Raw genomic sequence first — 15,280 nt, 5'->3', positions numbered from 1 at the left:
TTAGGCTTTTCAATTGTCTTACCAAAAATGAGAAAACAATGGAAATATATAATGTATAAGAATTATTTTATACTAATTTTAATGACAGTTTTCATGTTTTATTTCGCATGATCTGAATATTGTTCTATGCTACTGCTCTAAATTATACTGACGTTGTTGTGGCAATTTGTGTTTTGACAATAAATCATTTGATTTGAATAAATTTCAATTTCAACTGTTGAAAGTGAAACAACCCTTGTGTAGTAGAATTTTCAAATGCCTTATCTCAATAGGAATAGGCCTAGTTAATATTTATGCCAGGATTTTTCAAAATCAAGACAGCTAATATTAAAACTGATGTGCAGTAAAACCAAGATATATTAATTTAGTCTATTCTCAACTTGAACGAAATAATGAATAAAAATGTAATAAACACTCACCTAAAATACTGTATCAATGCTCGATTCCTTATCTGTGTGTACAGCGTATTTACATGAGGTGCAATGTACATATCGAGGAACAAGTTGTCCTGTGAATGAAAATTGATTCTATCACAATTGGGAATTTTATCACAATCTCCTCATTAACAAATAATCTGATTAAAATATTAATCTCCCTATATCAACAAGAAAACCACTTCAAGTTTTTAATTAGACCCTTGCGGAGCACGGGTTACCTGCTAGTATAAAAATAAAAATATAACGGTTCAACCAAAATTGAAATAATTAATATAATATTGTTTTAAAATTACAGGGATTAGTCAATTGGTGACAATTTTGTTCAAGAAGGCAATTGTGAAACGCGAAAAAATAATTATTATTTAACGAGAATCCTAAATAAATGCTGTAAATCACCCCGAAGACTTTTGCTACTGCAGACATTGACAACAGGGTTAACAGCTCGATGGAAATTCGATGAGAACTACTATCCAAAAATTAGTTGCCAGCCCGGGAATCGAACCCGATACCTCCCAATTGCTAGTCAGGAATGCTTACCCTTACACCAAACTGACAATCTCTGGATAGCAGCACTCATTTTATACGAAGCCACAGCGGCCAACCAGGTTACAGATGAAATTTAATAGAGAATGCATTTATTCAAATGCTAATTAGCACTAATTAGCATTTGAATAAATGCATTCTCTATTGAATTCCTTCTGTAACCTGGTTGGCTGCTGTGGCTTCGTATAAAATGAGTGCTGCTATCCAGAGATTGTCAGTTTGGTGTAAGGGTAAGCATTCCTGACTAGCAATTGGAAGGTACCGGGTTCGATTCCCGGGCTGGCAACTAATTTTTGGATAGTAGTTCTCATCGAATTTCCATCTAGCTGTTAACCCTGTTGTCAATGTCTGCAGTAGCAGAAGTCTTCGGGGTGATTTACAGCATTTATTTAGGATTCTCGTTAAATAATAATTATATATTAATTAGAATTTGAATAAATGCATTCTTTATTAAATTCCATCTGTAAGCGAAATAAATTTGTTTACTGCATCTTTTTCGAAATATTATTGAAATTTCAAGTTTGAGGTTGTAGTCTAACTCAGTAACAGTAGATGCAAGAGTGAATATAGAGAAAATGTTAGTAAAGCGAGAAGGAAATCTCCAGAGAGCAAGTTTTGTTGGAGCTGGATCAGTTAGAATTTAAAATATCGGGGGACCAAGCTTCGCTCTGGAGTACAAAAACACAGAAAATTTATAACGAAAGAGGAAATTATAATATTTATAGTTTATATTTAGAATGATACGATAATATGATTAAGGGACGGTTTCTGAGCTCGGAATTTAGCTTAGTTCTAGACTTTAAACAGCTGGAGTCAGAAAAATGGTTTTTCGAAACTGGGTATATCGTAGTTTTCATGATAATCTTTATTTCCTCATTTCTATAATTGGAAACGTTTTTGCTTTACGAAATGAACCATTCCTGAATAATTCAAAGTAGCTGAATTTACACTATTTTCTCTTCAATTTTCTAGAAATTTAATTTAAACGTGGACTACGACCACGCCCCGTTTCGGAAAGCCAATTTTCTGATTCCAGCTGTTTAAAGTCTAGAACTTAGCTAAATCCCGACCTATTATATATTATCGGCCCTAAATGATATAACAATATTAAATTTGTTAATATAACATGTACTATTCTTCATTAATAGCCTAGCATCTAGTTACTATTTTGGACTTTTTGAAGTAAAGATGTATGATGACGTAAATATGTTGATCACGTCCAACGTTAGTAGACAGAAGGTTGATCACTCACAGGTGAAAGATTCGAAGTGGTGGGGGAAACGCCAGCGTGACGTCACGTGTAGTAAAAAAGTGATAGAGTAACCACACTGAGCATACAGTTTATTCACTGTATCTTCAAATACATCGTCGTTTAATCCCCTCAAGATTGACCTAGAACTTAAAAATTCTCCATACTTATAGCGATTGAATCACTGATTCTAATGATGTTGTTAAATACTTCAAGTTCATTCAACTTGTATGAATAAAGTTAAGTTGAAAGTTTTTCAAGAATCTAAAAACGTGACACGAAAACGTTAATAAGCTGGAAAAGCGTTAGTAGACAACGTTATACTATTATAATTTCGGATTAACCCATAAAAAATCTTGATAAACCAATGCATTGCAATAATCCGATAAACCGATTCCAATAAATCCGAAGAATTTCATTCATATAAATGCACTGAACATAATTATGCTGGTATCGAGCACATGTTCTACGAGAATCAAAATATCTCATCCCCGAAATTCACAAGCTGATGTATAGCCAAACTACAAAATATAAACACGACCTAGAAGATGAAGAAACCTTAAGGATTTGAAACGGAAGGTTAGGAGGTGGGGTTTTTGCTTTTATATGGCAAAATACTTGTATTATTCAAATGTTTTGATAATTATTGTAAAGCAGATCTTGCATGTCAGAAAATGTTTGTGTTATATAATTTGACTATACGTCACCGTATGATTCTCAAGAATGCGATATTCTGCCTACTCTGTACTACAGCCTACGTCACGACTGCAGTTCCCCCACTCCAATTGCATTTCAACTAAAATACTATAGATGAGTGACCAACCTTCTGTCTACTAACTTTGGATCACGTCAATCAATTTCTTGCCGGATAATATTTGTCGTGAGAATCAGCTGATTGGATGCAATAGTTCAACAACTGAGGCATAATTTTGTCTCACATCCATACACTCACTTCCATTATCGACAGACGACGCAATTTTCAGCTGTTTTTCCAAGGATACATTTTATCCTTTTAATGTCCTTCAGCGAGTTATCCCAGAGATGAGATCTAGTGCAATCAAATTTTTATATCATAAACCTACTATGTTCCAAATTTCGTGAGAATCGTTAGAGCCGTTTTCGAGGTCCGGTGACATACATACATATAAACTGAAATTGCTCGTTCAATATTATAATCATATTTAAATTTAAATATTCTAACCTTTGCAAAAACGCGTTATTTAGTGCATAACAGCGAGAAAATAGTAACACGGGAACATCAACTATGACAACTCACCAGGAAGGATATGATAAACCAATACTTCAACATGCATGAATCATAAACTGCACTTCTTCCAGGACATCATGGATATAATTAGTTGTATTGGAGATAGTATATTATAAGAATAATTACCTTTATTTCATCCAAGAGCTTCAGACAGGAGGCATATTTTGATTCGTAGAATTTGAAAATGATATCTCTCAACTGAGGTTCCAATTCTAAGAATAATTTGAATGAACTGGAAAAAATAAAAATAAATTAACTTCAAGAACAAAATAACAGACAAAACCGTTGCTTGAAATATTCTATAGTCCGAGAGATATTACTTTTTACACGGCTCTCTCTCGAAGACAGAGAGGCCGATGCTCTTCACTGATCACTCCCACTACCTAACAGCATTCTCCCTACTTTTGTGTCAGCATCCAATTGTGCGCAGCATGCTTACTCCTCTCCACTCACCTCTCTGTCCATTTTATAAACTGTGGAAAGAGAAACTGGTTTCGCCTCTTCATGTTAAAAGTAATAACTCTCGGTCTGTAGAAAATATTTATCCAGAAATGAATCAAACACTAATTTTTATTCATTATTAGTAGGCTTTCAAAATCCGTAATTTTTTCTGTCGAAGTTTGTTCTACAACAAACACAACTCTGTGAATTTGAAACAAATGATTTGTACGAGTATTGTAAAAAGAGATACAGTTTGTAAAGTACATTTAAAAATTTGTAATTTCCAATAGAAGTATGTATCTAAATCAACTTTAAGGCGAACGCACACAGCAACCGACATACGGAGAGAAATCAAACGTCTGCATACAGGTGTGACCAGACATAATGCACACAGACGAACGTCTGTGTCCGTTGCAACATTTGAACATCAGGGGAGGGATTTTTCCTCCGTCTGTCTTCATAATACGTCCATCTGCTGCTGTGTGCATTCGCTTTTAGACCGATAAAAAGATTCCTAGGAAACAATGTTAATCTGAACAGATAATATTTTGAAAATGATGAAAGTGAACTTTTAAAGGATCCTCTAAAAATGTATTTCAAACGAAATATTAGCGAGGTACTTTTATATATATTGAATGTCATAAAAAGTGATAAATAGTAATTCTATAGCCCGGTTGCACAAAAGCCGGTTAAATTTTAATCATGATTAGAATATAGAATAGAAAATAATATTATTGTCCTTAATACACAATTACATCAGATAATAAACACTTTACATTTTATCCAATGAAGTAGTAGCATGCAGTAATATTCTTTCTATGGTTGACAAAAATTGGCATGGCCGAAGCAGTCAGCCAGAGTTGTTAGATAAAGATAATAGTTTTCCGTAACTAATCAAGATTGATAAACTTCAGTCATTGATTCCGGTACTCTATACAAGAATGGTTATAAGCCTTCCTCATCATAGATGAACTATAATTGAAAACAACGTTTATTCTCATTTACATAACAAGATAATCGTTATTAATTTAACGAGAACCAATCAAAGAAGTTTTTTTCGAATAGATGACTTATCTACTTATAAATGTCTCTCAAGGAGGTACCTTCATATCGTCCCCATATTTACAATATTACAAATTTTCTAACAATTAATTATAAGAAATCGGTCAACTGACAGAAAAATGGAATATGCAGTAGGCAATTTAGACCATGAATCGTCTCTGAAATGATTCTAAATAACATGGGTATGTTGGTGACAATGACAGGAGGTTGCTAATAATGTTTTTCATGAAAAGTGGATTCAATGTTATGGCGGCTTGTTATGCCTATGCAGAATGTTTATGCTCACAAGTCGGTTTCCGATCTCATACTAAAGCGAAAACAAGAGCTGACTAACTAAGCTGTGATGTCTCCGGCCGGTTCGGTAGGGCTAGAAACTATTCATCTATGAAACAGGGAAATATTGTGTTGAAAAGGGAAGAAATGGTACAATCAAGTGAGAAGTTTTCTTCAATCAATAAATACAGTAGCCTATGATTTGGAGCGGCTCAGACGTTTCAAGGTTCACCGCTGACAAATCTTGTCCTCTATCGATAGCATTCCAACGATACCATTCATTTAATACAGCACATTTTAGAGTGGCACAATTTATATTCAATTTATATTAAAAATCTTATCAAAAATCGTTACACATACGTTCCTGCGCCTTGTTTCAAAGAACTTGTATACCAAATTTCATCCAAATCGGACAATAACTGCTACTTTAACTGCGGTACAAACAAACAAACAGACAAAAGCCAATTGAGTCGAAACTAAGACCTCAGCTTCGCTTCGGTCAACTAAATAAAAATAAAATACAGTGAAACTCTCACTAGAGTCTCTTACTGCTAATGATAATATTATGTACTTGAATTAAATAACTGTACTATAAAGCATGATTTTATTGGCTCGAGAAATTGATCACGATTGGAATTTAACCAGCTTTAGTGCAACCGGTTGTTAAGTGTACGAGTCGAATGCTTCAACTTACCTGCTAAATATGACATTTTTTTGTAATTCGGATCTATCGAAAGTTGCTAGCGCGCAAAGTCCTCCATACATAGCTATATTGTTAGGTGATATTAATTCGGGGTAATCGCAGGAGTCGAAATTCGCCTGAAGAAAGTGCTTAGCGGCTGTTTTGTATTTTTTCGTTGCCAGCTCTGCTAGTCCAGCTGCACACTTCAGTTTCGTTCGAATAGTTTGGTTTGTCTCCTTATTCTGAAAAAATAAATTAACACAACAATAATTAATAAAAGCAAAAATTAACAACGAACAGCGACCGTTTCGATTAACTTTTATAAATACGAAGCTTGATTAACTTATATGTAAGACTGAATTTATCTCTTGATAAACTGGTAGTAGATGATTAATTGCTATCATTGGTAGTAGATAAAAAGTAGATGCTTCAAATCAAGGCTAAATGCGACTATTAGTAAGTAAAAGACAATAAAAAGGCTATCATTGCCAAGTGAGTTTGGAATGAATTTGTAAAGGCCTAAGTACTGCAATTAGCCTACTAAGTTTCAAAATTCAAAATTTTACGAGTTTAAGATGATTGTGACTACGATTATGAAAAAAAATATGATTATAATGAATGTCAGATGCTATGTGTAATTGCTTCTATTGTGTAGCCTACTGTCATTATTTAGAGATAATAATAATAATAATAATTGTTTGGATATTATGTGATGTTATTCAATCACATGATAACTGTTTGATAACTGATTTATAATAAATTGTTTACTTAGTTTAGTTTTTGTTATCAACGTGAATAAAGAAGGTTTCATCAAATGATTAAGTATTTATTAAGATATATTAAACAGTAAATATCGAGTCGATATAATAGAATATCGAGTAGCCTGGCTGGCTCAGGTCTGGTGTCAGTTTTCAGGTCGCAACTGATTAATTTCAGGACCTCTGACATGACCTAACCACAGAATAGGTACAGAATGGAAACTTGTAATCTAACCAATGCTTTTTACATGACGCTAATACTAGACACGTCACGTGACTTTAGGAAGTTCCAATCCTGGTCTTCTGATTGGCTCGTGGCAGTGAACGAGATAAATTGATCCGAATCATTAAAGTGATCCGAACCTACCATCAATACTATTACAATGCGGCGCTTTCTAACAAGATGGCGGATTTTTGCGTCAGGGTACTAGCCAAGTTTCCATATTGTATGTATACTGTGACCTAACGACTGCTTTTTAGACAGCGGAGACCGACGAATTAACGTGTTCATCCGAAACACGGATTTTATTTAGAGATAGAATTCAATGAAATAATTATTTATGTTTATAATATTGAGAAACTTACTTCTGAGAAGTCAGGTGTTGATTCCGCTTTGTTGACGTAGCTAAGAACATGAGACCAGTTCTGGAGATACACACTCACCTGTTGAATTTAACAATTTCATTACATCATAAAGAAATCGTATGCAAGCAACAGCAAATTAATATAATTACACTCCAGATAACAATATTGACAATTAGTTACATTTAACACGATTGGACATACTTTAAAATGTTCAAGGAAATTTACTATTATAGTATCAATATAATTCTTAGGCTCAACTCACAATTCGGCGATTCAAGTCGAGAAGAGACTGCGACTCTAGTCTCTTCTCGACGCAGCATGTGTTTTCAAATGGTAACACTCAGACCAGTCGATTCTAGTCTACGCGACTTCACGATTGTGAGACAGACTCGACATGTTGGTCGAGCCTCGACTAAGAGTTGCTTAGTACTGTCCACCGCTCATAACTTGGCTTCTGAGGTCTAAGGCGTAGGGGGGAAATTAACGAGTGGCTCCATGTTGTTGACGACTCAGTAGTGTGACTACAAACCCTAAACAGCACCTGACCGGAGTAAACGTCGAAATGTTGTGTTATTTTTTCATTAAGTTAGTAGCTAGCCGTTTTAAAATAGTTATTGAAATAGTTATAGCGATTTATTAAATTAAGTAACTTAACCATTATCCCTATTATATTGTCGTAAAATCCATCCTTTTTAGTACATCTTATAATAAGTCTAAGCCAAGTGATATTCAGAAAAAACAATGATTTTTTAGTTTCATCGATAAAGTTGAATTCTGAGTTGGAAGTTGAATTTAATCTTAAACTCTATTATTTTATGTAACGACTAAAAACGTTAGGATGTAATTTTACTCATAGATCGCTGGTTAAATTACAAATTTGGTGGGATGGAAATTGCTCAATTACATTTGGCGAAGACAGATAGACCACAGGGTTTGTGTACTCGCTACCTGGCTCTCCAGTGCCATATGTCACGCCTAAAACTAGATCGACTGCATTCCTTCCAGAGGCCAAGTTACGAGCGGTGTACAGTACCGTGCATTTTCAATGAAAGTGAGGTTATGTTTCATGAAAGTGATGTTTCAACATTTTAGATAAGACAATAATACGAATTAGATAAGACAATATATTCATAATAATTATTATAAAATTTGTTACATGCAAATTAGTGGCGAATTAGATCTTATATTTTTAATAAAATATGGTTAGAAATGGAGTAGCATGGAACTGAAGTAGTGACAATGAGCTAGAAAGTCGTAAGGTCGAGAGACTGGAGTATCCTCGACTGGAATCGTACGATTCGAGTCGAGGTAGTGTGAGTTGAGCCCAAGTTATAAATAACGGAGACGTTCCTGAGTTGTGTTTGGAGCAACATACCTTAATTACATTAAGACACATGTTAACTACATGCTTTCCACTAGTACAATAGTCTCTAGCTCTTGAATAGCACTTCAAGGCATTCGATAAATCGCCACAGTCGAGGTGATGGTCGCCGAGGTCGTCGTTGCCTCTGCGAATGCTCTCCTTGATCGAGTTGCTCTTGTAATTTTTCAAATCCAAGTCGAGCTTCTCCAGCTTGAGTGCGCCTTTTTGTTCTTGTTCTCTACCCATACCATGTCCATGGTCGGCAGGTCCTGAATTCCACCTCCAGCGATATCCGGTAGCGACACCGTACTGAAAGTTCAAATTCAATCATAAATAATATTGATTTATCAATGGTGAAAATAAATTGAACAGGAAATATGTTTATTTAGAATCATGTACAGATACATATAGTGAGGTCCACGTCATAATGGCAGTGGAGAAAGATAGTAGACAACGTTGCCGATCCTCTGTCTTATCAATGCCTTCTAAAGACGGTAGCTGATACAGGTTTATTGATGTAATATTAACCGTTCATTCTCGTTTATAATAATTAGCCTAATTATAATTTATTAAGCGAGAAATTATATTTTTCAATAATTTCATAATGAATTTTTATAGTTAAGATGAACCAATAATAACCAATAACCAATAATAACCAATTATAATAACCAATTAATAATTACCATTAATAACCAATTATATTTTATCAAGCAAGAATTATATTTTATAATAATTTAATAATGAATTTACATAATTAAGATGAAATATTTTGTTAATTAATTATTAATTCAACATTGTTAAAGGACGATCTGGCAACATATCAAAGCGAGAAAGAGATAGCGCTATCCGCTTTGTTGAATGATAGACAAGGATAGCAATATCATTGCTAATCAAACACTGCCATATAACGTTGACCTCACTATAGTAGATATCACTATTGAATCACTTTAAGATCACCTTATAATATTCAAGTTATCATAAATACTTATACATTAAGGTATGATTGCACAAACGCCTGTTAAATTTCAACCATGAATAAATGCCAATGGAACCAATCAGAAAACGTTTTGAATAGAAGACTCCTCTGATTAATAATTCTCGTGGAATTTAATGACGGTTGAAATTCAACAGGTTTTTGTGGATTCGTTCCTAAAACTTTTGCGAAGCTAATGGCATTTAATAATGGAACAATTTACATGCGTTTTATTCATTGGGCCCGTTCTGTATACATGGGATGTGGTAAATTGTCCGATTCACAATTTACCAGGTAAAAGTTCCGCGTTCCATGGGAAGAGTTTTGAGAGATTCTGTACCAGAACCAGTTCCATTTCCAAATTCCTGCCCCACAGTCGAAGCGTGGTAAATTGTCCGGCCTGGATAGTTCCAACTATCTGAGCTCTCATTGGTCGATTATTGTAGTCTCCTTGCTTCTCTGCTCATGCGCTGATAGTTTGTTTGTTTATCATAGCATAGCCATAGAACACATAACCATCAATATGATGTTTGATAACCGTTCATTGAATGAATTTCTCTCTATAGAAAATTAGAGTAATGGAATAAAAGAAATGCACACTTTTCTAGACGGTAAGTTTGTAAAACAGCCTTTCTTCATTCACACAGCTAGTAAACGATACAATTTGGTGTGAATCAACTTTGTAAGTGCGTGCCAAAGCTTGAACCAACGATTTTGAAATGGCGTTCCATGGGAAAATTTTGCACTAGTCACGTAATGAAACAGTTAACGATTGGAACTGGAACAATTTACTGTACACAGAACGTACACATTGTTTCAGTTTTATAAAAAATAGACGCACAGGTGCACCAAGTGTTACTGCAAGACTTGTAGGTTCAAAAAATTGAGATATTATCAATAAATTATTATTGAAAATTAAACTAAATCTAAGGAAGCGTTCCAATAAATTATTTCAAATAGATTCTGAACGGAGAATCAACATTTTCTCACCTCATTACATCCTGCAGTTTTCTATGCAGCTGTTGATACAACATGACATTGAATGTATCCATGACTGCAGAAATAGCCATTTTCAAAGCATCTATCCTCAATGAAGGACAGTGATCTGAAATATATATGAGTCTGTACAGCTTGGCCAGTCCTGTGTAGCTGTTGGCGTAGGTTTCCAAATCCTGTAACAATAAATTCAAACTATGAACAAAATGTTTGAAATTAGTGCAACTCAGAATAGCTGACTCTTAAAAGAATATCAAATTAAGACTCCAAGTGAGAGTGGAATAATAAATAATATAAACAAATAAAAAAACAGTTGTGCTGAAATACAGTAGTGGGAAGGTATAGCATATTAATAAAATAGAATTTTAGTACCCTTTAAAATTAATAAAATATTAAAAAACAAGAATCCAAATATTATGCGTTGAGTATGTCTTGATGGTCATACCCTACAAACCCTGGGCCCGAAGACCCAGCAGATAGCATGTCATGTAAGTGACAAACGCCATTTAATAGAATATAATAGATATTACTAGAATAGATGTACATAATTGAAATATCCTAATACATGGACTTGACAGATGAACCAAGACGACCAAGGTCCAAACCTCACGAAGCGTTTTTTCATGCGTTTTCAGACGAGTCGCAGGGCAGGAAATTCTCCGATTGGCTGATTCCTGAATGCCAACCCAATCAGCTGGTTTTCAGCCAATCGGATAACTTCATACCCTGCCGACTCGTTCGCCGCCAATGCAAAAACGCTTGAAAAAAGCTTAATTTGGCTTGGAACTAAGGATTTGCATTTTTCAGTCTTGTTAGCACTACCTGACCGTGGGTTCGAATCCCGCCGGTAAGCATAGACGTTTGATCATCAGAAGAGGAGAATAAGTCAGAAGAGGAGAATAATCAAATCTGAAAAAGGTTTCAGCACCCAACCCTCCAGGAAGAAGACCCCATGGGAGACCCGTAACTGGTAATAGATGATTATATCTTGGTTAACTGGTAGTAGTTGATTATTATATCTTGTTAACTGGTAGTAGATGATTATTATCTCTTGGTAAACTGGTAGTAGATGATTATTATCTCTTGGTAACTGGTAATAGATGATTATTATATATTGGTTAACTGGTAGTAGATGATTATTATCGCTTGATAAACTGGTTGTAGATGATTATTATCACTTGGTTAACTGTTAGTAGATGATTATTATCTCTTGGATACTGGTAATAGATGATTATTATCTCTTGGTAACTGGTAATAGATGATTATTATCGCTTGATAAACTGGTAGTAGATGATTATTATCACTTGGTTAACTGTTAGTAGATGATTATTATCTCTTGGTAACTGGTAATAGATGATTATTATCTCTTGGTAACTGGTAATAGATGATTATTATCGCTTGATAAACTGGTAGTAGATGATTATTATCACTTGGTTAACTGTTAGTAGATGATTATTATCTCTTGGTAACTGGTAATAGATGATTATTATATCTTGGTTAACTGGTAGTAGATGATTATTATATCTTGGTAAACTGGTAGTAGATGATTATTATCTCTTGGTAAACTGGTAGTAGATGATTATTATCTCTTGGTAACTGGTAATAGATGATTATTATATCTTGGTTAACTGGTAGTAGATGATTATTATCTCTTGGTAAACTGGTAGTAGATGATTATTATATCTTGGTTAACTGGTAGTAGATGATTATCTTTTGGTAAACTGGTAGTAAACCTATGTAAACCTTGGTAAACCTATCATTGCCAAGGTAGTTTGGAATAAATTTTTAAAAGCCCAAGTACTAGAATTCAAAATATTACAAGTTTATGAAGATTGTGAGAATGAGTTGAAGACAACTTATATACATAAGCAGTAAAATCATTAATACAATCCCCGAACAGTATAAAATTTGCGAAAATGACTAAAAAAGGATATTAACACCTGGATCAAATGCAATTACTTTTTCTCTCTATGAGATGATTCTCTTCAAAGTTTACTCTTCTGACTTGTGTGCTTGCTTATTCTGCAATCCTTTGTAATTCATCTAGTATTACAATTTTCTTTTAACACCTGGTCTATCGGTTTATTTTTTCCATCCTTCCCTTTATTATTCTTCCCCCATCCCATCCTCTAATATCTACCGTCTATTTACTTTTCCTGATACCTATTTCACCTTCTCAAAGATTGATGGTTTTCCTAGTACATGGATATCCATAGTTGAAAAACCCCTTCAATCTTCCATCCTTTTTTTGCACCACTTTCTTTTTATTTTGTTTTGTTTTAATGTGTATTGTTGTTGTTGTTGTTTGCATGTATTATTTTTGTTATTCTCTGTATTAAACGTGTATGTGTGTGTAAAGATGAATTGATTGATTGTGAAAAAATGATTATAATGAATGTCAGATGTTATGTGTGATTGCTTTATTGTGTACTGTCATTACTTAGTGATAATAATAATAATAATAATATCGAGTGACCTGGCTGGCTCAGGTCTGGTGTCAGAGTTTTCAGGTCGCACCTGATCAATTTCAGGGCCTCTGACATGACCTAACGACTGCTTTTTAGGCAGCCGGGATTGACGATAAACGTGTCCATCCGAAGCACGGATTTTATTTAGAGATAACAACAACAATATTTTGTTGGTGGAGAGTCCCTGACGGAAGTTCCATCTCGCCTGAATATTTCATTCATGTCCTCAATGGGCCTTATGACTAACCATACTTCAGCTGGGACCGTCAATATAACGTGCCCATTCGATAACACAGGAGTGACCTGTTCAAAAACGTCCCGAGATCTCTATGTTGCTAGGCAAGCACTCTATCTATCCACTAGACCACGGATCACTCCGTGAAAAAAATTTAGAGATAAAATTCAATAAAAAAAAGTATGTTTATATTATTGAGAAACTTACTTCTGAGAAGTCTGGTGTTGATTCAGCTTTGTTGACGTAGCTAAGAACATGAGACCAGTTCTGGAGATACACACTCACCTGTTGAATTTGACAATTTCATTACATCATAAAGAAATCGTATGCAAGCAACAGCAAATTAATATGATTACACTCCAAATACCGAACAATATTGACAATAATTAGTTACTTTAACACAATTGGACACACATTGAAATTTTCAAGAAAATTTACTGTTATAGTATCAATATAATTCTTAGGCTCAACTCACAATTACGAGATTCAAGTCGAGAAGAGACTGCGACTCTAGTCTCTTCTCTAGTTTCTAAGAGACTAGAGTCGCAGTCTCTGTTCTCGACGCAGCATGTATTTTCAAATGGTGACACTCAGACCATTCGATTCTAGTCTCTGCGACCTTACGACTGTGAGACTGAGTTGAGCGTCGACTCGACAATCATGTTGTTCGAGCCTCGACTTGAGTAGCATAGTAACATGCATTTTTAATGAAAGTGAGGTTATGTTGTATGAAAGTGATGTTTCATCATTTTAGATAAGACAATAATAAGAATTAGATAAGACAATATATTCATAATAATCGTTATAAAATTTGTTACATGCTAAGTAGTGACGAATTAAATCTTATATTTTTAATAATGTGAGGTTAGAAATATTGAGTAGCATGGAACTGAAGTAGTGTCAATGAGCAAGAAAGTCGTAAGGTCGAGAGACTAGAGTCGTGCGATTTGAGTCGAGATAGTGTGAGTTGAGCCTATAAATTATAATTATTGTTAGAATGAACTACAGTAATTTCAATTTTATCATTAAACTACTGTAGTTCATTCTAACAATAAATATCTTTGCTAAGAAATCTTTCACAATTCAACTTTACTGCAAATAGGAACAAGTGCTAAAAATAGATTTTCCTAAACGAATGAAAGCAATAATGAGGCCAATTATTACGAATGATAACATTAATAAATTCACCCGATGATACGAATCTCTAGGGACCAAGAGAAAAATGGTTGTATCAGGGTACCTCTTTAAGAGGCAACATTCAATTTGAGCGTTTAATAAGTCAAGTGCATTAAAAAATAATTATTTCAAATAAAGAGTGTGATATTAAGAAAAATTAATTCTTTTGAGGCTTGTTAGATTGAGGGTTTTCTGTAATTATTTTCACATGCATACGAGCTTCTGAATAAAATGGTGTATTTACAAAATATGGTTTATGAGTTGAAAAATCGCTTTCGTATGGTTCGAAGTCCACCTAAAACTGCAAGTCCACTAATCATCATCTTCTCATTATCCACGCACAAGCGTGGAGCTCATATGAACATCACCCTCAGCGAAAATAAATAAGTTTTTGTTCTACAATTCAAGACAACATAAACAGCACCGTAATATGCGTTATGTTCAAGCACTAGAACTATAGTGAGGTCCACGTTATAATGGCATTGGAGAAGGATAGGAGAATAGCGTTGTCGATTCTCTACCTTGCCACTGCCTTCTATAGATGATAGCAAATACCGGAATATCTTATGTAATATTAACTGTTCATTCTTGTTAAAAATAATCGATTAGGTTATATGAATCGTCAAGAAAATATATTCTTCAATGATTAATAATACATTTCATTATAGATTAAATATTTTGTTAAACTTGAGTAGCATAGTAACGTGCATTTTTAAAGAAAGTGAGGTTATGCTTTATGAAAGTGATGTTTCGTCATTTTAGATAGACAATA

General features: G+C 34.2%; 1 protein-coding gene and 1 non-coding gene across 2 annotated transcripts in view; both read right to left on the bottom strand.

Annotated features, from left to right (window-relative positions):
• LOC111043653 (COP9 signalosome complex subunit 1) overlaps positions 1-15,280 on the bottom strand; it is a 28,957-nt gene that overhangs the window by 6,184 nt on the left and 7,493 nt on the right. The window contains 7 exon segments of the mRNA XM_039429062.1: positions 420-508; positions 3,623-3,728; positions 5,967-6,196; positions 7,298-7,375; positions 8,673-8,881; positions 8,884-8,969; positions 10,624-10,805. Of these exon segments, the coding sequence (XP_039284996.1) occupies positions 420-508; positions 3,623-3,728; positions 5,967-6,196; positions 7,298-7,375; positions 8,673-8,881; positions 8,884-8,969; positions 10,624-10,805 (980 nt within the window).
• Positions 10,999-11,139, bottom strand: LOC120351731. The gene has a single exon (XR_005571505.1). It is a non-coding gene; the product is annotated as a U11 spliceosomal RNA (small nuclear RNA).

The sequence above is a fragment of the Nilaparvata lugens genome, chromosome 5, assembly GCF_014356525.2.
Source record: "Nilaparvata lugens isolate BPH chromosome 5, ASM1435652v1, whole genome shotgun sequence".
NCBI classification, from domain to species: domain Eukaryota; kingdom Metazoa; phylum Arthropoda; class Insecta; order Hemiptera; family Delphacidae; genus Nilaparvata; species Nilaparvata lugens.
This window is presented reverse-complemented; position numbering and strand designations above follow the sequence as displayed.